General features: G+C 39.6%; 1 protein-coding gene across 1 annotated transcript in view; it reads left to right on the top strand.

Moving 5' to 3' along the window:
• fbn1 (fibrillin 1) overlaps positions 1 to 24,193 on the top strand; it is a 107,003-nt gene that overhangs the window by 22,018 nt on the left and 60,792 nt on the right. The window contains exons 6-13 of the mRNA XM_061883818.1: positions 1,176 to 1,271; positions 18,579 to 18,776; positions 19,766 to 19,891; positions 20,640 to 20,765; positions 21,863 to 22,015; positions 22,103 to 22,318; positions 22,490 to 22,642; positions 22,735 to 22,854. Coding sequence (XP_061739802.1) covers positions 1,176 to 1,271; positions 18,579 to 18,776; positions 19,766 to 19,891; positions 20,640 to 20,765; positions 21,863 to 22,015; positions 22,103 to 22,318; positions 22,490 to 22,642; positions 22,735 to 22,854 — 1,188 coding nt within the window. The remainder of the gene's footprint in view (positions 1 to 1,175; positions 1,272 to 18,578; positions 18,777 to 19,765; positions 19,892 to 20,639; positions 20,766 to 21,862; positions 22,016 to 22,102; positions 22,319 to 22,489; positions 22,643 to 22,734; positions 22,855 to 24,193) is intronic.

Consider the following 24,193-nt stretch of genomic DNA (forward strand, 5'->3'; position numbering starts at 1 on the left):
TTTGTAAAGTCGTTGATCTTGTTATGGTTGACGAGATTCAAGAGTAAACCCGTTGAATATATTATGCCTTACTGCATTAATTGGGATGTTAAACACAGTTATATTCACATATTATTCTACTTTTCAACAGTTTTCTCAGAGGTCCCACAATTGTGCATTGGACAAGTGTCAACCAAAATCAAACTTTGACCGTTTGAATGTAGTTTTAGTAAGCACTACTTAAACACGCTGTTTTGTGTATCTGTAGCTGTGTTTGTCCACCACAACTGTCTCTGACAGACTGTGTAGCTCCAAGAAGCGCTATATGGCAGGAGTTGTAAACTTTTCTAACCTTGGGGCTAAACTTTTCCACTGCTGAAGAGCCTGGAGCTCACTCAAATATTAACACTGAATTAGTAACCTCACTCTTGATTTTGATTGGATTAATAATTATATCTAGCCTGTTTATAATTGACAACTTTGTCAGATGATATTCAACCATGTGTTAATTTTAAAGATTTTTATCAAGTCTTAGGTCAGGCTGATTACAAAATAAATAATAGTCAAAAATACTGCAAAAGAAGGGACTTATAAAACTGATGAAAAATATCAACATAAAATTACACAATGCTAAAATAAATACATTGCGAATATATGTTTCTCAAATAAACTGTCAATAAAATTTAAATGCGAATGAAAATAGAACTTCGGCACTTTAGTTATAATTTTTGCACGTAAACAACTTCTTTTGACTTTAGCTCCGGACTTTTTCTGTTTCTTTGATACTGTAATAACTAAAGTTTATTACAACTGAGTACCGATGTGGATGAGAACCATATATTTTTTGGCGGCCCTTTAAGGGGAGCTAGGGGCCCCTACCCAATGGTTAAAACACACTGCTATATGGTAGACTTGATATACTTTTTATATGCAGTCTATCAAAAAATATAGTTCCCATGGGTGATGAGTGTATCACAATATTGGCGAAGATGTGTAGCGAAGCCTGTAACAATGACATTTAAGTCTGCATTCAAAGCCATGAAAAACACTTGAAAATAAAGTTTGAGTTATCATGTGATGGATCAGTGTTTAGAATTTAAAGCAAAGTATCCCTTAAGCTAACATCCCTAACAGGAATGGATAAGAGCATTAATTTTACTGATAAAACTTAATGTGTGATGTGTATTTGTGTCCAGCGGTATGTGAAAATGGCTGCCTTAACGGAGGAAGATGCGTGGCTCCCAACAGATGTGTGTGCACCTACGGCTTCACCGGGGCTCAGTGTGAGCGAGGTAATGACCAACAAATTGCTTCACATTTTCTTTCATGATCATCCACTGCCTTTGCTGGTTGCAAAGCTATGTTTTTATTATCTGTGGTCTTCTGCAACTGAAACTACATTTGTGGCACCCAATGCGGTTTATTGTGCAATTATACTATGACATTTTGCACCCAGCGTTAAACATACATTTTCTGCAACGGGGCTGTGCGAAATGCAATGTCTTTGTAAAAGTGTGCTCTCCGTTAACTGAAGCCCTCCTAACCTCATGTGGTCGTGACCGCTCCAAAGTACACAAGTCTGTCCAACATCTCAAGAGTAGAACGTGTGAGAGTTGACGTGCTGGAGGTCTGTTGCAGTGATGACCCGTGGAGGTCAGAGTGGTGTCTTTGTAAAGCTAATATTTGGATTGTCAGCCGAGCTCCCAATTAGTACACTCTTTAGGATCCTGTTAGATGTGTCTGGCCTTAGGTTTGTCCTCTGTTTTCTTTAAACCTAATGGGCTGCTGTCTTCTTGTCCCTTATCTGCTAAAAGCACAGTGTGACACACGTGACTTTGCTTTCTATTCCTTTCCTCAGTGGAAGCTTGGCCTCTAAGGTGGTGTGACTCCGACAAAGTTATTATTTCTTAAATGTGGAGGTCTACACACACACAACAAATTGATGTTATTGTTTATCTTGCATATGCATAACAGGTCACATGACAAAACAATGCTGTAAGAATTTATTCTCACAGGGAGTAAGAAAAAAAAAATGTAGATTTCATACAGAGAAACCAGCTTGTGTTTGCCTCGTATCTGATTCAAAAGGTTCTAAATTATTAAAAGATTTGGTTCGATTCAATAATGAAATTGTCTATCGTCACAAAATACAAATGTAGTTTATTTTTTATTTTCACCATAAAAAACAGATTTTAAGATTTTTAAATTGGACAGATTAAACTTGAACTGCACACAAGACTGTCTTAAGTGTTAAAAATGCAATTATGAAATAAGAAAATAATTTAATTTGAGCGTACTTTAAAGACAACCCCTGCAGCGCCAAACACTGTGTGACCCTAAACCGCGTTGAGGTATTGTTACTTCATGTACGAAAAAATAAAAGCAGTAAGTTCTTTTTCTAGGGCCTTTATTTATTTGGCACACATGGATGTGTGCTGGGAGATGAAGATATCTAAAACTACCTTCTGAGTTGTGGCCGCCCTCCTTTTTTCAAAGTGAACTTGCACCACAATAGCGGTAATCATATTACAAATACAATATACATAAGCAGTATTAAATAAAAATAACAGTTTTAGTCAAATATAAGGCTGCACTATCAATTCATATTTAAAGGCCAGAAATGGTACTGCAATCACGGTCAAAATTCTGTAGTCCCCTGCCCCTCTCCCTGACTGAGGCTGCCAGATCCGCAGCCGAATCCAGCTCGATCGACTGGGCTACTCCAAAGAACTTCAAACTTCCATTGCCTCTTACTAGTGGTTGAGGTGCTGTGACCATAATAAATGACTAGACAAGCGTTTTGTAAATAACAAATCTCTAACACATTTTACACAGAAATTAGGCTATTTTCAGGAAGAAGTACGTCATGCCTGCGTACAATATCACAACAAATGGCAACCATTTGGTTATTGTCAGTACTATCAGAAAACAAAGACTTAAACAAACTACAACCAACGCTAGCAAGGGTTATACTGGTGAAAATAAGTAGAGCATGCTTAGCAGCCTAATTTATGCCCAAAACTAAAGAGAACTTTTACCAAGGTATGCCTACAGTAAAGGCTACTGTTTCAGATGTTTCAGATTGCCATATAACTTGGTACATGTAGTCCACAATATGCAAACACTGATGAGAAATTATTTTATCACGTGATTTGGCTGTCTCCATATATTTCACATTGCCATGACAGCCGTGCTAATGTTGGAACCCATTTCCTCAGTGTATTAGCTTATTGAGAATGAAAAAGGCACTGTCACTACCCATATCCACATAGGTTTTGTTTGTCAAAAATATATTTTGCCCGTCAGTTCAATTACACACCGACATACAGGCTAACGGGCATATATTTCCCCCGTTAGCCTATATGTCGATGTGTCATTGACCGGGCTAGCATGCTAAGCATTAGGAGCACCATCAAAGCATTCGTCGCACGAACATACTAGCTTTGTTAGACAAGGTCATCGACTGTATTGGACGATATAGTTTGTATACAAAATGTTCATTTCCATTTATTACAAGTAATAAGAAAACGTAAATGCCTTACTCACCAACCAATGAGTAAATTAGCAAATTTGGCGTGGGATGAAAAAATCTTCTCGGCCTTCAATTGTCTCCATCTTTCAAAGTCATTCCTGATTCAAATCCTTGTTTTGTTCTTGGCTTTGTCATGAATAAGTTGGGAATCGTAACGAGGCCTTTTAGATTTTCAAAGGTCTGACGTTTAGTAACATTAGAAGTGGCAGTAGTTAGACGAAGGTGGTGGTGCGTAACTGGCAACCTGGATGTGACACACTCACATAGTTTCTACTTGGTCAAATGGTGGAGGGCGGGGCAGCGAAATGAAAACAATAAAAAGATTTTGGGGCTGTACATCTACTTTTGAAATGAGCATATCCCGGCTGAAGTACCCTCATCAGTTATGGAAGTATTCAAAATTCCCATGATTTATTAATGCCTTTTGACATATCAGGTCCATCTAATGATGACTTGGGGGTGATTGTCAGCGATATTAACATTCAAAAACAGGCTTTACTGCATATCAAATCAAACACTTGCACAGCCCACGGCAGAAGAGGAAAGCCACAGTGGCTCGTTTTGAACCCTGTGAAGCCAGGGGCAATGCTACACTGGGGCTACGGAGGGTTATAGCCCCGTCAGCAATCTGTTTAGCTTCAATTGAGCCCCACTCCCAGAAATGTAAGGCCCTATTATGCAAAACTAACTTTTTATCCCTGTCAGCACTGAAAATGTGAACTCAAGCCGTGGAGGCATGGCGTAGATATTTATAAAGCAATCTTGCCTTCCTTCATACTTCCTATAAAAGAGCCGTTTGGAATTTGCCCCATTTGTAACATACCACTAGTGATGTCAGCAGATTTTAAATAAATTAAATAAATAAATGGGTTGTACTTGTATAGCGCTTTTCTACCTTCAAGGTATTCAAAGCGCTTTGACACTACTTCCAAATTTACCCATTCACACACACATTCACACACTGATGTAGGAAGCTGCCATGCAAGGCGCTAACCAGCACCCATCAGGAGCAAGGGTGAAGTGTCTTACTCAGGACACAACGGATGTGAGGAGTTGGTACTAGGTGGGGATTGAACCAGGGACCCTCGGGTTGCGCACGGCCACTCTCCCAGTGCGCCACGCCGTCCCATATATGGTCCATATATGGTAGAAATGGATAATACAACCGCCTACAAAATGGGTCAGCTTCGTGGCAGCCAATCGTCTCCATGTGTCCATCTTAGCTAAGCCTATCACCGGGCTGAGTCCATCTTTCTGTGGACAATCCCGCAACCAGTTACATCTTTCCAATGCCTATCGGAAAGCTCAGTGCCATCTTTTGGCGTCCCAGTTACAACATGAAATATAAACTTTATTGGCCCACCTCTACGCGCATCGGGCCGATCCCATTGGGATTGATGCACACCCTGCATCCGTATAGGTATATGAACCCAGGGTATAATTGTTACACTAAATAACGCAATATTTTAGATTTTGTCAGGTAATATACATGTTTTACACTACAAATGATAAAATGTGTGCTTAGCAGTGTTGGTCATCTTTCCTTAAAAAGTAATTAGTTACAGTTATCACATTAACACCGGCGTCATCATAATCACCCATTGTCTCTATGCATGCAGTTGATGTGTGATATATAGACAAATGACTGCTCTAAGATGGCAACTGTTTGACATATGATCGGGCCAATCCAATCCATTCCAAATTATGATGAATAATTTATTATTGCAAATTCTTGTCCCATGAATCCCGAAAATGCCTTTGCAGAGATCTACTGTACATTAGTTTTGGTTATAAATTGTCATATCCTGTATTTTATGACAAACATCACAGAACAAATGCAAGCAAAGTGGAAGAGTGCAAACGTTCGGTATAACACACAGGCTACTAGGAAGGCAAGTAGCTTGTAGTTGATTTATTAAGTTAGGTTTTGGTTGTAGCTAGCTAACAAGCTGGCATGTTGAGCACAAATACTAAACATAGAGTTTAGCTGTGGATTCAACCACAACTTTAATTTGATAAACTGTAATTTCTTTGAGTCGATAAACTGTAATTTGATATTTAATGTGGCTCTTGTGGAACACATTGCCCGTGGCTTGGTTTATGAGTAACATTTTTGTGTGTTTTTGGTCTGTTTCATCAAGTGAAAGAAGACCACGTTGTCCATTTCAGCTAGTGTGGTGAGGTATCCATGACAACAAGAGGGTAAATAGGGTTGTTATTTCAGAAATGTTGTAGCCAAACCAAACCTTATGATTCAGTTTCCAAAAGGTTAGTTTGAATTATGGTTTTAGCCTTTTGTTGTTGGAATCATTTGCCTTTGTTCTCTGACTTTTTTATAAACTGAACATTAATCTGTCAAGAAGCTGACGTAATTTTCTTCACTTACCCATGTTACATTTGTAAAGAGGCCATGTTGTGTTTTGCCTTGATCAAGACAAGAACATGCCACAATTTCTGGTTTTGGCTTCATTTAAGTCACTTTCACAGGAATATATTGATGACTGAATGCTATATCTTATACACACACATGACCTGACCATCAGCTGTAGTCAGCTTGGGACATGCAAAGTTTGTCTTGCGTGATGAACACATCAGCAGTCTGCTGACCAGCCTGGCCACACCAGCAGGAACAACTCACTGGTCCAAAAATGCAGGCTGGTACATCATCAACGTTTTCTTTGTTGCCTCTAAATGTAATTTAGGCTGGAATGTGGGATTGGTCAGATCCGTCTATAAGGCTGAAGATCGCATGCATACAAAGTTACCCAGCATTTGAGATCCATTATGTTTGCGGTAAGAGTTTGAGCTGAAATTAGGCAAAGTGGGACATGACAGCAATGCCCTTAAATGCCTCATTGGATTGCTTCTATCTGTTCCAGCCCAATGAAAACCTCAGTGGTAGATAAGCATGTGTCTTTGTGTGTATCCCCAAGTGGCCAGTATGGAGCCCACCCACTCAATTCAATTTGTAAATAGGACATTGTGACACATACTTTTTTCATTTTTGTACAGAAGGTAAATTGGAAGGTGCAGCTAAAATATACCGTCCAAACATTTACTAACATTAACTAATGACACAACACTTGGGTGGAGAAGACAAAGTAAACTAGATTAATAATGCTGTACTTGTCACAATCGGCTTTGCCTGAGTAGGACCCCAACGCAGGGAAGAAATAATAAGAATAATAACACAAAGCACACTCAAAAGGGAGTAAGGAAAAATATTGAAGAATGCACAGAAAAAATGTGAGAAAAACAAAAAATGCACACAAAAGGTGTGAACACAAAATAGTCTTATTTGCCTGCTGGCTCCACTATGGACGGGAATGGCGCTATTGAATTGGATCTACTATGGACTGGACTCTCTCTGTTATGTTGGATCCACTATGGAGTGGACTTTCACAATATCATGTTAGACCCGCTCGACATCCATTGCTTTCGTTCTCCCCTTTGCCCACATATGCGGTCCTCTCCAAGGTTTCTCATAGTCATTGTCATCGACGTCCCACTGGGGTGAGGTTTTCCTTGCCCTTATGTGGGCTCTGTACCGCAGATGTCATTGTGGCTTATGCAGCCCTTTGAGACACTTTTGATTTAGGGCTATAAAAATAAACATTGATTGATTGATTGATTGAGTTCAAGTACCAGTAGTGTAAGAAAAGAAACTGACTTTATATGCTTAATTGTATTTTATTGTATCCAATAAACCATATTCAATTGTATTTACAATCCGCAGAGTATGTGAAAATAGTGTCTAAACATAAATGTGTTATACTTGTAGAGCGCTTTTTTACTTTCAAGGTACTCAAAGCGCTTTGACACTATTTCCACATTCACCCATTCACACACACATTCACACACTGATGGCAGGAACTGCCATGCTAGGCCTTAACCACAACCCATCAGGAGCAAGGGTGAAGTGTCTTGCTCAGGACACAACGGACGTGACGAGGTTGGTAGTAGGTGGGGATTGAACCAGGAACCCTCAGGTTGGTGGCACGACCACTCTTCCAACTGTGCTACACCATCCTCAACATCACAAAATGCCAAAAATTCAGTTGGCCATTGTGAATATTTCGCCCGAATATCTTCTACGTCACTGGAGGAGCGCTTCTGCACTCAGACCGTAATATCAGATCAGTAATACTGGAAATATGCACAAATTGGAATGAGATGTGCTGTTTATCATTCACAATCCTTATATAAGAGATGAACACATAAGTTTTTTGTTAATTTGAAATCGTAACTGAATAGCTAACAATTCAGTCAACAGGTTGACGGTCCTCTATAGAGGGCTTTAGATTTTTGGCTAAAGTATCCCACAATGCATTGCCAGAAGCCACATTAAAACGCTAGCGTCAACGTTCACGATAACGCTACACGTAATATTTCCGAACTCTTCCTTAGAAAACAATACTGCACCAGATGTGTTACAATGGCGAAATACTGTGAGTCATGAGAGAAAAAAAGTCCTTTTGTCTTTAGAAGGATAAAACAGCAGAAATATTGACAAGTCTGAGTTGACCAAGGACCACCACATTTCCCAGCTGTTTCATGCCCTGACTTTGTGAACTACTTAATTATTCAACCCAGCCCATTTTACACCTTAAAGAACTTTCAAAATTATAAGAGTCCAGAACGCTGTGACTGCCTTGTTTATGGATGGGTTTATGATGCCTTCAGGAAATTTGTCAGGGACCCTGGTCTTGGAGGTGGCAAATAAGACCTTTCTCTCCACCTTCCATTGGAGTGCTCCTATCACTCAAGCCACAGGTATGATGTATCCGGAGTGGTTTCATCAGCGGCAAAGCTGTAAACTTCGGAGAGCGTATCGGGCTTGGTGTTGCGGGTCTGTAGGTAACAGAAGTTGAAGCATGTTAGAAACAATGACCAACATGCTTAGCAGGAGTTAAGTCTTTGAGCAGTCCTTATAAATGCCATGTTTATTATCTGTGACAACCAGGAATCGTGTAGCAGTTGTCTCCGAACACTGCCTTCACTCTTGTAGCGTGAGAAAGATGGCCAGCAGCTCTCTATTTTCCGTATCATAGTTTCTTCCAGCCGCTGTGCAGCGATGCTATAAGAAGGCACAAAGGTGAAGCTGCGACAGAACTGCTCCAACTCCTGTATCTGATGCATCGACCTCGACAAAAAATTGGAAAGCAAGATCAATGTGCTTACTAATTGGGGCTTTAGTAAACATTTTTTTTAGTGAAGAAAAGGCAACTACTACTCATGCTTTGCTACTATGTTGAAGATACATCACCTATAGAAGTTAGCAAAACCTAAGAACCTTTGAAAGTGTTACCTTGATGTAGGAGATGGCCACTCGACTCCTGCCTGGATTTTGGCAGGATCTGGTTTGAGATGGCCTTTCTCCATGATGAACCCCAGAAACATCACCGATGGCAAATGAAATTGTCACTTCTCAGCTTAGAATAATTAGCCAATTCTAACCTCTGTAAGACGAGATGGATGTGGTGGAAATGTTCTTGGAGATTTCTGAAAAAGATAAGAATGTCATCAAGGTACCCCAAAAAAATTGATTGATTATGTCCCAGAGGATGTCGTTAATTAGATTTTGGAAAACCGCAGCCGCATTAGTGAGCAAGAAAGTATGGAACTGAAAACCTTCAGCAGCATAGATTACAATAGTCCAGAATTAGATAAATATATAGATCCAGAAACAATTTTTTTCTTTCACACCAGGAATAAGTGTTTTATTATACAGAAGAACAACACAACAGAAACATTAAAATAGATGACAAACTGTTAATTATTCATTTAAACAGCAGAAGTTTGTATATTAACAACAACGAGCATTTTTTTGGAAAAATTCAACATACCCTTCAAAGTTATCGCTATCTCAGAAACATGGATGGATGCTAAAAAAGGAATGGATTTTGACCTGGAAGGATATGAACTCAATTATATCAACTGAATAAACAAGAACAGTGGGGGATTAGCTGTGTACGTGATGAAAAACCTAAACTACTAAGTGGTAAAAAATATGTCACTAGCTAGAGTGTATCACCATTAAAATATGTCATGAAAATAGCAAAAACTTACTGATCAGTTGTATATATAAATCCCCTAAATCAAACGTTGACATATTTGAGAACTGGATTAAGGCAACTTTTACTGAAATTAGTCAAAAAATAACCTTCTTATGTGGAGACTTCAACATTGACCTCTTGACCCCAACAAACAAAAGCCCATAGATGACTTTATAGACACAATGTATAACCCTGAGTTTATATACTAAAATCACAAGGCCAAGCAGAATCAGCCATCAGACTGTATAATCCATATGTTCCTTCTTGACTGCACTTAAATGTAGAATATATGTAGAATATATTTATACCATTCATATATTTTATATATATAATATATGTTATATATTATTTATGATTATTATTGTCTATTGTGAGCAAACTGTGGTGCTAAATTTCCCCCAGGGATCCATAAAGTACTTTCTATTCTATTGTATTCTATTCTATTCTAATCTCAGGACACAGAGCCACACTTATTGATAATATTTTCAGTGATAGCTGTCAGTTTTCATAATCTATGACGGAAACTACAAGAAAAGGAACATTGATGACAAAAAGTATGTTCGAAGAATATGTACAGAGTAAAGATGACAGCTTTCATAAATGATCTGAGAAAACAGATTTGGGAAAGTGTATACAGTGAAAATTATGTAGATGATCCATATGGTATTTTTTTAAATACTTTCTTTATGACAAACATTATGCCTTGAAACAACTTAGTAAGAAGCAAAATAAAAATTATCAACCATGGATAACAAATGAACTGAAAAATGCTTGCAAAAAGAAGAATACATTATATAGTACATTTATAACACAAAGATCTACAGCAGCAGAAGATAAGTAAAAAACGTATAAGAACAAGCTAACTGGCATACTACGAACATGTAGAAAAGAACATTACAGTCAATTATTGGACCAGAACAAAAGCAATATGAGAGCAACATGGGGCATCCTAAATAGCATTATTAAAAATGGAGCTAAATGGGACTATCCTAAAAACTTCTAGATGGAAACTTGAAAAAATGATGATATGAACGAAGTAGTTGAAAGCGTCAATAAGTAATTTGTGAACTTTGAACCAAATCTGGAGGAAAAGATTCCAGATCCTGAGTCAGTTGAGGACTTGAATCAATCAATCAATCAATGTTTACTTATATAGCCCTAAATCACTAGTGTCTCAAAGTGCTGCACAAACCACAACACAAACCACTACGACATCCTCGGTAGGCCCACATAAGGGCAAGGAAAACTCACACCCAGTGGGACGTCGGTGACACTGATGACTATGAGAACCTTGGAGAGGAGGAAAGCAATGGATGTCGAGCGGGTCTAACATGATACTGTGAAAGTTCAATCCATAATGGATCCAACACAGTCGCGAGAGTCCAGTCCAAAGCGGATCCAACACAGCAGCGAGAGTCCCGTTCACAGCGGAGCCAGCAGGAAAACATCCCAAGCGGAGACGGATCAGCAGCGCAGAGATGTCCCCAGCCGATACACAGGCAAGCAGTACATGGCCACCGGATCGGACCGGACCCCCTCCACAAGGGAGAGTGGGACATAGGAGAAAAAGAAAAGAAACGGCAGATCAACTGGTCTAAAAAGGGAGTCTATTTAAAGGCTAGAGTATACAAATGAGTTTTAAGGTGAGACTTAAATGCTTCTACTGAGGTGGCATCTCGAACTTTTACCGGGAGGGCATTCCAGAGTACTGGAGCCCGAAATAAAAACGCTCTATAGCCCGCAGACTTTTTTGGGGCTTTGGGAATCACTAATAAGCCGGAGTCCTTTGAACGCAGATTTCTTGCCGGGACATATGGTACAATACAATCGGCAAGATAGGATGGAGCTACACCGTGTAGTATTTTATACCTAAGTAGTAAAACCTTAAAGTCACATCTTAAGTGCACAGGAAGCCAGTGCAGGTGAGCCAGTACAGGCGTAATGTGATCAAACTTTCTTGTTCTTGTCAAAAGTCTAGCAGGCGCATTTTGTACCAACTGTAATCTTTTAATGCTAGACATAGGGAGACCCGAAAATAATACGTTATAGTAATCAAGGCGAGACGTAACAAACGCATGGATAATGATCTCAGCGTCTTTAGTGGACAGAATGGAGCGAATTTTAGCGATATTATGGAGATGAAAGAAGGCCGTTTTAGTAATGCTTTTAATGTGTGCCTCAAAGGAGAGAGTAGGGTCGAAGATAATACCCAGATTCTTTACCGAGTCGCCTTGTTTAATTGTTTGGTTGTCAAATGTTAGAGTTGTATTATTAAATAGAGGTCGGTGTCTGTCTAGCAGGACCGATAATCAGCATTTCCGTTTTTTTGGCGTTGAGTTGCAAAAAGTTAGCGGACATCCATTGTTTAATTTCATTAAGACACGCCTCCAGCTAACTACAGCCCGGCATGTTGGTCATATGTGATGCATTACATTGTATTGTATGCATGTTCGAAATAAACTGAAACTTAACTGAATGAGAAAAATCGTGTTTTCCAATTTAAAACCCTTACACAATAAAACAAATCACTTTTCATGAACTAAAATCTAGCAGAATGCTACACATAGCAAACCTGCACATGTTTAATTGTACATAAGTGTTATATTTCAGTGTGAGAACAAACTAGCGGTCAGTACAAAAACAAGCTGCATGCTGCAATTGACCAACAGGCAATTGTACAATGCTCATAACGTTGTGGCGTGTCGCTGATGTGTATATTCAACAAATATTGCACATTTCATGAAAAGGTGTGTGAGTAAAGTCAGCAAAAGGGAGATATTTATGAAAAGTGGCTATGGAAAAGTTCATATGTCTTTTGTGCAACTTGGAGTTAATCCAGGGAACTTTTTTAGACCCACTTCCTGCCTGGCAAGGTTGTTGTTGTTGTGCACAACGCACCATTCCTTGGCGAGGCGGACATTTCTATTGTGTTCCACAGGACCTGGAACTGGTGCAAACATTAAATAGCTTGCCTTAAGTTGGAAATTAACCCTCCACTTCCACATCATGGTGCATGTTTACTGAGACTGCACGGAGAGGATGTCAACGATTTTCCAAATAGCTGTGAACGATTTTCCAAAAGTAGAGCAATGAAGCAAAGAGAGCAACATTCTTGTAAGTTTTGGTGTGCCTTGAGATCATCGTTGGCCAGACTATAGATGAGTGGGTTGGGACATTATCTCCAGCTCTGCATGTTTGTATGAGTGTGTGCGTGTTTTTATGTGCGTGTGTGTGCGTGCGTGGACACATGCGAACACTCCCAGCTGAGCAGGCTAAGGGTGGATCCCCCAGCTGCTCACAGTTCACAGAGACAGAAAGGGGACGGATGAAATGACACCATCACTTTCTCCCTCCAGCTTTCAGCCTCTCCCTGCTTATCTCAGCACTACACTTGTATTTCACTTTAATTTACTAAAACATTTGCCTTTAGTGTCCAGGTAACACTTGGATGTTGGATCTGGAGAACATACAAACCCCTTTATTTATTGAATCAAAAACATTGAAATTCAATGACTTGTTGCATTTCCAAACAGCTAAAGTTATGTTCCAAGCAAACTACAACCTGCTGCTCAAGAATGTACAATTATTCTCAACAAAAGAGGATAAATATAACCTTGGAGGAAAATCTCATTTAAAACCCAAGTAAGGAAAAAAAACAGTTAAAACCTTTAGCATGTCAATATTTTGAATTAAATTATGGAATGGACTAAGCAAGGAAGTCAAGCAATGTACTAATATGATCCACTTTAAGAAACGATTAACACGTGACAAAGAAGTTGGGAAGGTGGCAAAAAATACTGATAAAGTTGAGGAATGCTCATCAAACACTTATTTGGAACATCCCACAGGTGTGCAGGCTAATTGCGAACAGGTGGGTGCCATGATTGGTTGTAAAAACAGCTTCCCAAAAAATGCTCAGTCTTTCACAAGAAAGGATGGGGCGAGGTACACCCTTTTGTCCACAACTGAGAAGCAAATAGTCAAACAGTTTAAGAACAACGTTTCTCAAAGTGCAATTGCAAGAAATTTAGGGATTTCTACATCTACGGTCCATGATATCATCAAAAGGTTCAGAGAATCTGGAGAAATCACTCCACGTAAGTGGCATGGCCGGAAACCAACATTGAATGACCGTGACCTTCGATCCATCAGACGGCACTGTATCAAAAACCGAAATCAATCTCTAAAGGATATCGCCACATGGGCTCAGGAACACTTCAGAAAACCACTGTCACTAAATACAGTTGGTCGCTACATCCGTAAGTGCAAGTTAAAGCTCTAATATGTAAAGCCAAAGCCATTTATCAACAACATCCAGAAACGCCGCCGGCTTCTCTGGGCCCGAGCTCATCTAAGATGGACTGATGCAAAGTGGAAAAGTGTTCTGTTTTCTGACGAGTCCACATTTCAAATTGTTTTTGGAAATATTCGACATTGTGTCATCCGTACCAAAGGGGAAGCGAACCATCCAGACTGTTATCGACGCAAACTTCAAAAGCCAGCATCTGTGATGGTATGGGGGTGCATTAGTGCCCAAGGCATGGGTAACTTACACATCTGTGAAGGCACGATTAATGCTGAAAGGTACATACAGCTTTTGGAACAACCAATACTGCAATCTAAGCGCCGTCTTTTTCATGGACGCCCCTGCTTATTTCAGCAAGACAATGCCAAACCCCATTCAGCACGTGTTACAAAAGCGTGGCTTCGTAAAAAAAAGAATGCGGGTACTTTCCTGGCCCGCCTGCAGTCCAGACCTGTCTCCCATCGAAAATGTGTGGCACATTATGAAGCGTAAAATACAACAGCGAAGACCCCGGACTGTTGAACGACTGAAGCTCTACATAAAACAAGAATGGCTAAGAATTCCACTTTCAAAGCTTCAACAATTAGTCTCCTCAGTTCCCAAACGTTTATTGAGTGTTGTTAAAAGAAAAGGTGATGTAACACAGTGGTGAACATGCCCTTTCCCAACTACTTTGGCACGTGTTGCAGCCATGAAATTCTAAGTTAATTATTGTTTGCCCAAAAAAAAATAAAGTTCATGAGTTTGAACATCAAATATCTTGTTTATGTAGTGTATTCAACTGAATATGGGTTGAAAATGATTTGCAAATCATTGTATTCCATATATATTTACATCTAACACAATTTCCCAACTCATATGGAAACGGGGTTTGTAGTTTTAGGAGGTATAATGATCTGAAACACCTGACACCCCTTGTCGAATTATCGTAATATCAGTGCTATAGAGTATAGTATTTAAGCCGCACTCACCAAATTTGAGGGAATAAAAATGTTTTTATATATATTGGCCGCAGATACAGTATATACATTTTGCAAATGTTTATACCTCAATTGTTTCCAAATGATGCCTGTAACACAGCGGTAAAACAGCTGATCAAACAAGACAGAAGTCATTGTCATGGACCCACTAGCAGCAGAAGCTAGCACTCCAATCAGCTAAACAGACTCAATAACTTCACGTTGACGTGTGGGTGCATTTACGAAACTGAAACAATTCAAGAAGAATCTTATTGTAATTTAGTAATACTAACATGGACACTTGTAAAGGTGTTAGCATATTCACTAATGCTAATGACACCAGCTTGATTAAATGATTACAATAGCATGCACAAATATGCGTGAAAACCCTTCTTCAGACATCACATGTGGAACGGTTTAGTAAGTATGAATTGTTTGTTATATTGTAAAACTTATAAACGGTTCTTGAGTGAGGAAGAATCATTTCGAGCAGAAACACTATAGACCAGGGGTCGGCAACCCGCTGCTCTGGAGCCGCATGCAGCTCTTTGACCACTCTGATGTGGCTCTGCAGCATACTTACCGTCTCCTATTTATCCGAGAGGTTTCACCATGTCACATGAAGTATGCAGTCTCTGTCTATATACGTTAGTGATTGCAAGGCATACTTGATCAACAGCCATACAGGTTACACTGAGGGTTATGATATAAACAATTTTAACACTCTTACTAATATGAGCCACACAGTGAACCCACACCAAACAAAAATGACGAACACATTTCGGGAGAACATCCGCACTGTAACACAACATAAACACAACAGTACAAATACCCAGAATCCCATTCATCCATAACTCTTCCGGGCTACATTATACGCCGCCGCTAGCACCAAACCCCGGTAGTGGGGGTGTATAATGTAGCCCGGAATATTTAGGGATGCATGGGATTCTGGGTATTTGTTCTGTTGTGTTTATGTTGTGTTACAGTGCGGATGTTCTCCCGAAAAATTTTTGTCATTCTTGTTTGGTGTGGGTTCACAGTGTGGCGCGTATTAGTAAGAGTGTTAAAATTGTTTATATCACAACCCTCAGTGTAACTTGTATGGCTGTTGAACAAGTATGTCTTGCAGTCACTTACGTTTATTTGCGTAAGCCACATATAACATGGGACTTGGCTGGCAAGCTGTTAGTACTGGTTGTAGAGGGCGCTAAAGACAATGCATTCATAGCACACCCTTATTATTGTTGTTCGGGGGAAATCAGTAGACTTTCGCGGGGATAGTTACTCCAAAAATCGGGAGTCTCCCGGAAAAATTGTGAGGGTTGGCAAGTATGATGCTGTCAAGCGGCATTCATATTAAACTTGCGGGCCACTCTAACGTTTAATTTTCATATTAAGGTGTGGGCCGCGTGTCTGGGGCACCTGGTTTATACATAGTACAAAGCAAAAAAAAAAAATCTGTATGCAGTGTTATTTCATTTTAAATTTCAAAAGAGCTTTGTGGCTCCTATTATATCCTTTATTTTGTGAAACGGGTCAAAATGGCTCTTTGAATGGTAAAGGTTGCCGACCCCTGCTATAGACGAATATTAGACGAAACAGGACTTACTTCCAGTTCAAGGCACGAAACAGAAAGTAGATTTTCAACCCGTAGCACCTGCAGTGAGTGAACTCGTCCAAAAGACAATGCCATAGCACAAACAATAACACACCTCTTTATGTCTCCGTCAGTGTTTTATGAAAACTAATTATTGAAAGCAAAACATTATAGCCGTTAGTGAAGAAAAATCCATAGATTAGCTGCACCGTTTTATATGCCGCAGGGTACAAAGCGCAGGAAACGAAGCAGCGACTTACAGTTTGGAAAATATGGTATTTGGTAATACAAGATACAATATGACACGTTTAATTTAATTACGACCTGTGGTGTACAGTAACCCATTGTTCACTCTATTATTGTAGGTAATTTAGTATGACTGTAAACAATACTATCAATGTGCCTGATGGTGTAAAGCAGCAAGACACATCAAATTACTCCATTGTTATACTGAAACGACCTATTGACAACAAACCACAGCAAAATACGTACATTTTAATGGTAAAGGACTGTATGTCGTTCCATGTAAAATCTGTTCAAATCCAAGTTAAGTCCATTAGACAATCTGTACTGTGTAATGTTCTAATTTTGGATAGCTATTGGCTATTTTTTCATATTGCATTTGATTTTAAAGTCCAACATTCTTGTGACAATTTGATAAAGATGAAGAAAAACCCGTTGTTTGAGTTAATAGTCTGGTTACCTTATTTAGCGAAATAAGTGGGGCAAAATGTTACATAATTTTAATTATATACGACAATAATGAACATTATTATGTATATATACATTGTATACTTATTCAGTGTCAGTCAAAAATGAGCAATGACATCTTTTTAAATGCAGATATTTTGCTAAGGCATGTGCATTGTGCAGGTGTACCAAATTACGTATAAATGTGTTAGTTTTCTCTTGTGGTTGGGAAGAGGGAGTAGTTTAACAATCGAAGGCATACATTTGCAGCAGAGACTAAGCAGCAGGGAGGGAAAAGTAAGAAGATAGATGACCCAGTTCTAGCTCACACAGAGCTGCTGCCAGAGACAGAGACACCGTGGAGGCTTTGGTGCATGTGACAGGCCTGGGCCGGGCCCTGGTCCACACAGGAAACGCACAATGTGTCGTTTGTTTTAAACAACTGTACTTTTGGAACTTGTTTCCGGCTTTCCTTTCGCTGTCTGTTGTCTGCTATGAAACGTGAAAATCCTTTTTGCTTTTAGATCTGGTCCGAATTATTTCTTGAAGGACAACTTGTCCCCCTTTTCAATCGCTCACTGCTCCGGCTATCTTTGTTTCACCATCTCACAAATCTTTCACCTGATAAATTTCTTGGATATTTTTCAGAGGGAGTTTGAAAGTCAAGGGGGTTGTGTGTGGTGGGGCAGAGGGAGATGTGTGTGGATGAACGCATGCACACTTTGGGATTAAGGGAATGAGCTTTTCAACACATTTTGGAGGGGAGTAGAGAAAAATGCTGGACTCATATTTAATGAAAGCTATTTAGCATTAGTTCTAGCTAGGTGGAAATCACCGAGTGTGCTCCATAAACACAGCTGTCAGTCAGCCTGTGGCCTTTGGGAGGTGGACATATTCCCTATTCTCTACTGGTTTACGCTACCGTTGAAGTTTAAAGTGTCATGAAAATCAACACTAACTATTTGTTGAATCAATCACAATATATATTTTTGAAATGTACAAAACATGTTTACACAGGACAAGGTTTAAATAAAACTGATATAAACAGGCCGTTTATTTACACAGCCACAATGTTTTGAAGAGCAAATACAAATAAAAATCTCACTAGTTTACACAGCCACCCACACTAGCCTATTTTTTCACATACAGTACCCCTTGTATATGATTAATGTCGATGATTTATAGTACTTACTTATTACACAAACAATGTTCACTATTCAAACTTAATGAAGTGTTAGTCTCTGCAGTCATAAAGACAGTCACATTCTCCTTCTTGACCGTCGCGATGTGAACATGGTAACTACACAAAAGTGTCGGAAATAAACAAAGAGGCATTACGGTGTCACACGGTGGAACTGTGGTTGATGTGGAGTAGAGGGTGATGAAGGACTTTGCCGCCTTTCAGGGAGATCGTGTTCAAAACTTGTTGGTTGCACTCATTCTAGCTTTGCCCTTATAGATTATCGTACTGGACCGTGCTTCGCCTCAGTGAACAACCAGATGTGTCAAGGCCAGCTCACAGGTATTGTGTGCACAAAGACTCTGTGCTGTGCCACAGTGGGACGGGCATGGGGTCACCCATGTGAAATGTGCCCAGCCCAGCCTCACCCATGTCGGAGAGGCTTCATACCAAACCACCGCACAGGAGCATGCCAAGGTAAAGTCTGCACCTCAATCTGGTTTTCTGTTTGACTCTTTGTTTTAGCTTTGCAGGAAAAATTCAGCTTGACTCTTGTTCGCTTCTTGTTAACTCTTTCAATTTCCTCATCAGTCTCTTTGTATTTCACTCCCTTGTCTCTACCAACCATCCCCTCTCCAGAGGATTAGTTTTAATTGGGTTAAATTGGGGTGGGTGGCAGTGCCTCCCACATGTGTATGGAATGCCCACAGAACCCCATTGTGCTGGGACTGTCACAGTCAGTAACACGGGTCAGTGGCGGTGCCATGTGGGAGAGCTCATTCCTGGAAAGGCGTCCCTTGGCCTGTCAGCCTTCTCCAGACCCAACAAAATTGCAACCTCCGCAGGAGATACAGATTTGAGCCAGAAACAAGAGGAAGTTGGAATACTCTCAGACTGCATCAGGTCCTAAACCACTGGAGGGTTTTAACTTGACAACTGTAATGAAAGCTGTCAGTTGTAGAACATTTGCACATTATCAATTAATAACTGCAGAAAATAAACAAAAAATAATGTATACTTAAATTAAATATACCCTTCATTTATTAGAAGTTTGGCCACACCAACACAACACCACTCTTTGCTTGTGTGGGAGTTTTGTGGGTACTGGATTGATGGGTCATCTATCTTGGGTGTAACCCGATTTTCATGCCAAGTTGAGTATCAGCTCCAGATCACAGTGACCCGTAACAGGATAAATAATGTACAAAATTAATGGATACAAGGATATGTTTATTATTGTGGTTTTGGTTGATGTTCCTCTCTCTCTCTGTCTTGCCTTTTTGTCCTTGAGTTTAACAAAGATTAATGCACTAAAACTTCTCGTCTCTGTGCTACGTTTAATTTAGCATGTCTGTGTCATTTCTCAAATTTTCAGCCTGCAAAGGAATCTGGGTACTTATAGTTTATGCCATGTCTGTACATATGCAAGGATTGCTATTAATGTTGTATATATTGTGCTTTTACAGATGTGGATGAGTGCCAGGCAATCCCTGGCTTATGTCAGGGAGGAAACTGTATCAACACGGTCGGATCCTTTGAATGCAAATGTCCCGCTGGGCACAAATTCAATGAGATCTCACAGAAATGTGAAGGTAAGATTTAACCCTACAAAGGCATATTGAATTTGATCACGACATTGACAATTACTTGAGAAAGGTTTAATCATCAACATAAAAATACAGGTTGTGGCAAAGTTAAGGTCAGGAGGCATAGTGTCAGGTACACTATTGATTCATCGGTGACAATGGGCCACACTTACTGTGTGGGTGTCTGACAATCTCTAAAAGCGATCATTTTATCAAAATATTTAGTTATTCATCCAAACTGTACCCCTGAACGGTCTTAAAATATTTATATTCCTTTAATGAAGCTAAACCATTGAATATTACAGCCACATGTTATTTGGAAGATAATTGACTATCAGCTGGACTGATAGGTAGCCACTACAGGCAAATACTGAGTGAAGTTACTACTGCTTTAAGCAGTGTGTGGGATCTTATATGAATGGTAAAATACAGTATGTGCAACTTTATGGCTGAAAATAATTTCTGTAAAATGTCTTGACAGCGTAAAATTTGTTCTGAAACAGTTGTGTATCACATCATAGTATAGTGTCTTTTGCCTAGTGATGTTCAAAAAGAAGGGCAGCCACAGTGTACTCAATGTCGTCAAACTAAAAAAATAAAAAATTTTTATAACTCTTGCAAAATAAATGATCTACTTGTAGTCAGTCTTGATAAATTTTAAGTTTCCATTTGATCAATAGTTATGATTTCCTGTTTAAAGCTGTGTTGCAAACAAACAGAAACATAATTTTGATGAGTTGTCTCCTCTGCTTAGATCTCGATGAGTGTGCCAACATTCTGGGTGTCTGTGGTGCTGGTGAATGCTCAAACACTGCCGGCAGTTACTTCTGCAAGTGTCCTCAAGGATATCATGTGTCAGTGGATGGGTCCAGGTGTATAGGTAAGTTCATTTCTTCAGGCCTATATAATCCTTCTCTATACAGGAGTCTCACTCATTACTGAGCTATGTTTTTGTATACCATAAATGACATAAGCCAAATAGTTAGAAGGAATCATTTGGTTTCCATGACATGCCTCTGAAATCGCTTTGCTGGTGAAAGAAGTAAAGTCTGTTCATGACTCCAGCTTGTAGAATTTAGGTCAACTGCTTGTGTGTATTTCCTCAACAATGAACTGCCTTAAGTCTGCTAATCAATTATTTAACCAGTGAGTGTAGAGATTTGAGACTGTATTCCCCAAATCTTAATCATGTAACTTACTTGTAGGACACTTAGCCAAATGTATGCTTTCAACATTTAACAGAGGTCCTACAAAAATAAATGTCACTTTATTTTTTGACATTAGATCACAGAAATGAATACTAATATTTATATATATACATATATATATATATATATATATATATATATATATATATATATATATATATATATATATATATATATATATATATATATATATATGTATCTTAGATATGTACAGTAGGCCCACTGTCCACTTACACCTGCCTGTCAAAAGGATCATAATACGTTTTCTCTTACATGAAGACATACTCTACAATGTATTGTAAGACATATTTGCAATTCCGGTGAATACAGCTAACTGACAATTATTGGTACTTTAACTTTAACTTAACTATGACCCAAAACTGTCCAGTAAGAAATTTAGGTCAGCTTGGTCTGATAAATGTACACGCGCCAACATACAGTATGCAAACAGACGTTAATGCTACTCCCCCACAAGAGGATGTTTGTATGGCTTTCTCTCTTGAATGCCAAACATTTTGGTTAGATTCCCATATTTGCCTCAAGGACCCAACACGTGTTCTTGAATCAAACCTCACCACATGAAAACTTTGTGGACCAGGGTGTGAAACTAGACTTGATATATTTATGTTGCATAGAACCTAAGTCATTCTGATACACGGTGCCAGGAACTCTATCTTGCCAATGGCAGAAAATGTGAAAGTTTTTTTGATTTTGCTCAACATGCAGACGACATGTCACATCTGACTTTGTGCAATGTGCTTTCCCACAGATACTCGTGGCGGTTATTGTTACGCCAGTTTACTTAATGGGCGCTGTGCCAACCAAAATTCCCAATTGTTGACTAAAATGCAATGTTGCTGTGATAGTGGGCGATGTTGGTCCGATGGCTCCAACCCGGAAATGTGCCCTATTCGTGGAACAGGTTATTAATCATGAGTGTAAATGTTAAAATGTAAATTTACATGTGTTATCATTTTAGCTGAGTCATTTACTCTTCTCTCACATTTAGACGAGTACCATAAACTGTGTGTCCAGTTACCCAATATTAACGGTGGAGGGGCCATACCTGGACCTTTCCCAGGGATCCCTGACCAACCGAGCATCTACCCCCTGCCACATCCAGGTCCTGACCCAATTCCAGGTCGACCTCCAAGTTATGTCCCGGGCCCAGGAAATGGTCCTGGTCCAGGCCAGTTTCCATTACTACCAATACAGCCTCCTCCTGGTACACTGCTGCTTTTGTATTTGATTGTTTACTCTTTGAAACAAGCACGTTTATAAAACAAAGAAAATAATTCTCTGTTTTTCGAAACAATTCATCTTAAATATTAAGATTTTTTTTTTTTATGTATATCAAATAACTACATGATGATACACTGACCTATATTCCTATCAGGTCCTGTTATTATCCAAACCCAAAATATCACCAACATTTGCCAGGCCTACCGCAACATCTGCCCAAATGGCCGGTGTATTCCCTTGCCGGGCGCTAATTATCGCTGTGAGTGTAACATGGGCTTCACTTTGGACGCAAGAGGCGTATGTGTTGGTAAGTCACCGTGGGATTTAAGAAGTTTTCAAACAATACACAGATCACAAATGTACAAAAAAAGTAATGCACATATTATATTTACGCTACAGATGAAGATGAATGTGAGAGAACCCCGTGTGCGCATGGAGAGTGTGTCAACACCCCCGGGTCTTACATGTGTCGATGTCCTGCTGGATTCCAGTCTACTGCAACAAAGACTGAGTGCAGAGGTGAGCATTAAGTACAAATAAATGCCTACACACACAAATATGCACACACCTTAAGACAGGGCTATTCAACTGGCAGCCCGGGGTCCAAATCCAATGACCTGACACCACACCGAACCCCGAGTTCAGTTCAAAACCTGGGAAACAAACATTTTCACAGCACATTTCTAAAAACTTAGAGTGCTCCTGATGTGTTGAGGAACTTGGACCTTTGCAAATACATCGGCACATCCTTGCATTAATATCTTAACCTGGTTAACAAACATAAAACACTGGGGCCAAACTTGTGATTTCATTGTGCTCAATGCGGCGTTCCTCAAGGCACCCCTTTAAGTCCTCTACTTTTTTGTCAGTTGTTTTTCATAATGTGATTTATGTAACTAAGGAGTTGCTATGGCTTGTTTACTTCAGATACAGTCAATAGTCTTTTGTTTACCTTTTTAGTTATACTAGAAGTGTTCCTAAAAGATCCATTTTAGGTCCTCCCTTTTTCCTCATTTGGGCTATCCAACTCATGGCCCGCGGGTTCAGTTCCAAAAATGTGTGAGACATTAGGCCGTTGGCATTGTTAGGCCTATTTTATGGGTGCTTAAAGCCCACTATATAATTTGGCGTGTTTTTTTTTGGTTTGCTTTTTACAAAAAATTGCGGAAATATTTATTATAAATATGCAGGAATATGAACCTAAATAAATAATAATATAACCTGTATTCACTATGACTATAAATAATTTAAAGACCATTTGTTGACGCTTATTATCCAATCCAATCCATTATCCATCAGCCAGCATTATTATACTGAAAATCTAGTCCACGTTTTCACTGTTAACTTAGCAAGGTCAAGCCAGACTGCAGCAGCATTAAGGCTACGTTTAGTGCGTTCACAGCACTGCAGTTTAGGATGTCCAATTCACATTTCCATCCATACATTTTCTACCGCTTATTCCCTTTTTTGGGGTCGCGGGGGGGCGCTGGCGCCTATCTCAGCTACAATCGGGCGGAAGGCGGCGTACACCCTGGACAAGTCGCCACCTCATCGCAGGGCCCAATTCACATTTGTTTGTCAAATTTGATTTTTTTTATGTAGTTCTTCACATTTCAAAAAAAATGTGTCCGGATTCCAATGTGAATGCGGATCAACCAAACATCGTTCCCCAACACAGCCCGCCCCCAAAAAGGTTCCTAGTCGCTTGTAAAAGTCCCAACGAGCTAGGAGGGACTCCGAAAGGTTCCTAAAGAACTAAATCTACCCGCCTAGTTTCTGGTGGAAACAAACGGGGACCTTAATACACCCGGGTAAGTGGGGAAGTTCCTTAAAAAGTTCCTACGGTGAAAAAGGGACT

This window comes from Nerophis ophidion, linkage group LG02 (assembly GCF_033978795.1).
Source record: "Nerophis ophidion isolate RoL-2023_Sa linkage group LG02, RoL_Noph_v1.0, whole genome shotgun sequence".
NCBI classification, from domain to species: Eukaryota; Metazoa; Chordata; class Actinopteri; order Syngnathiformes; family Syngnathidae; genus Nerophis; species Nerophis ophidion.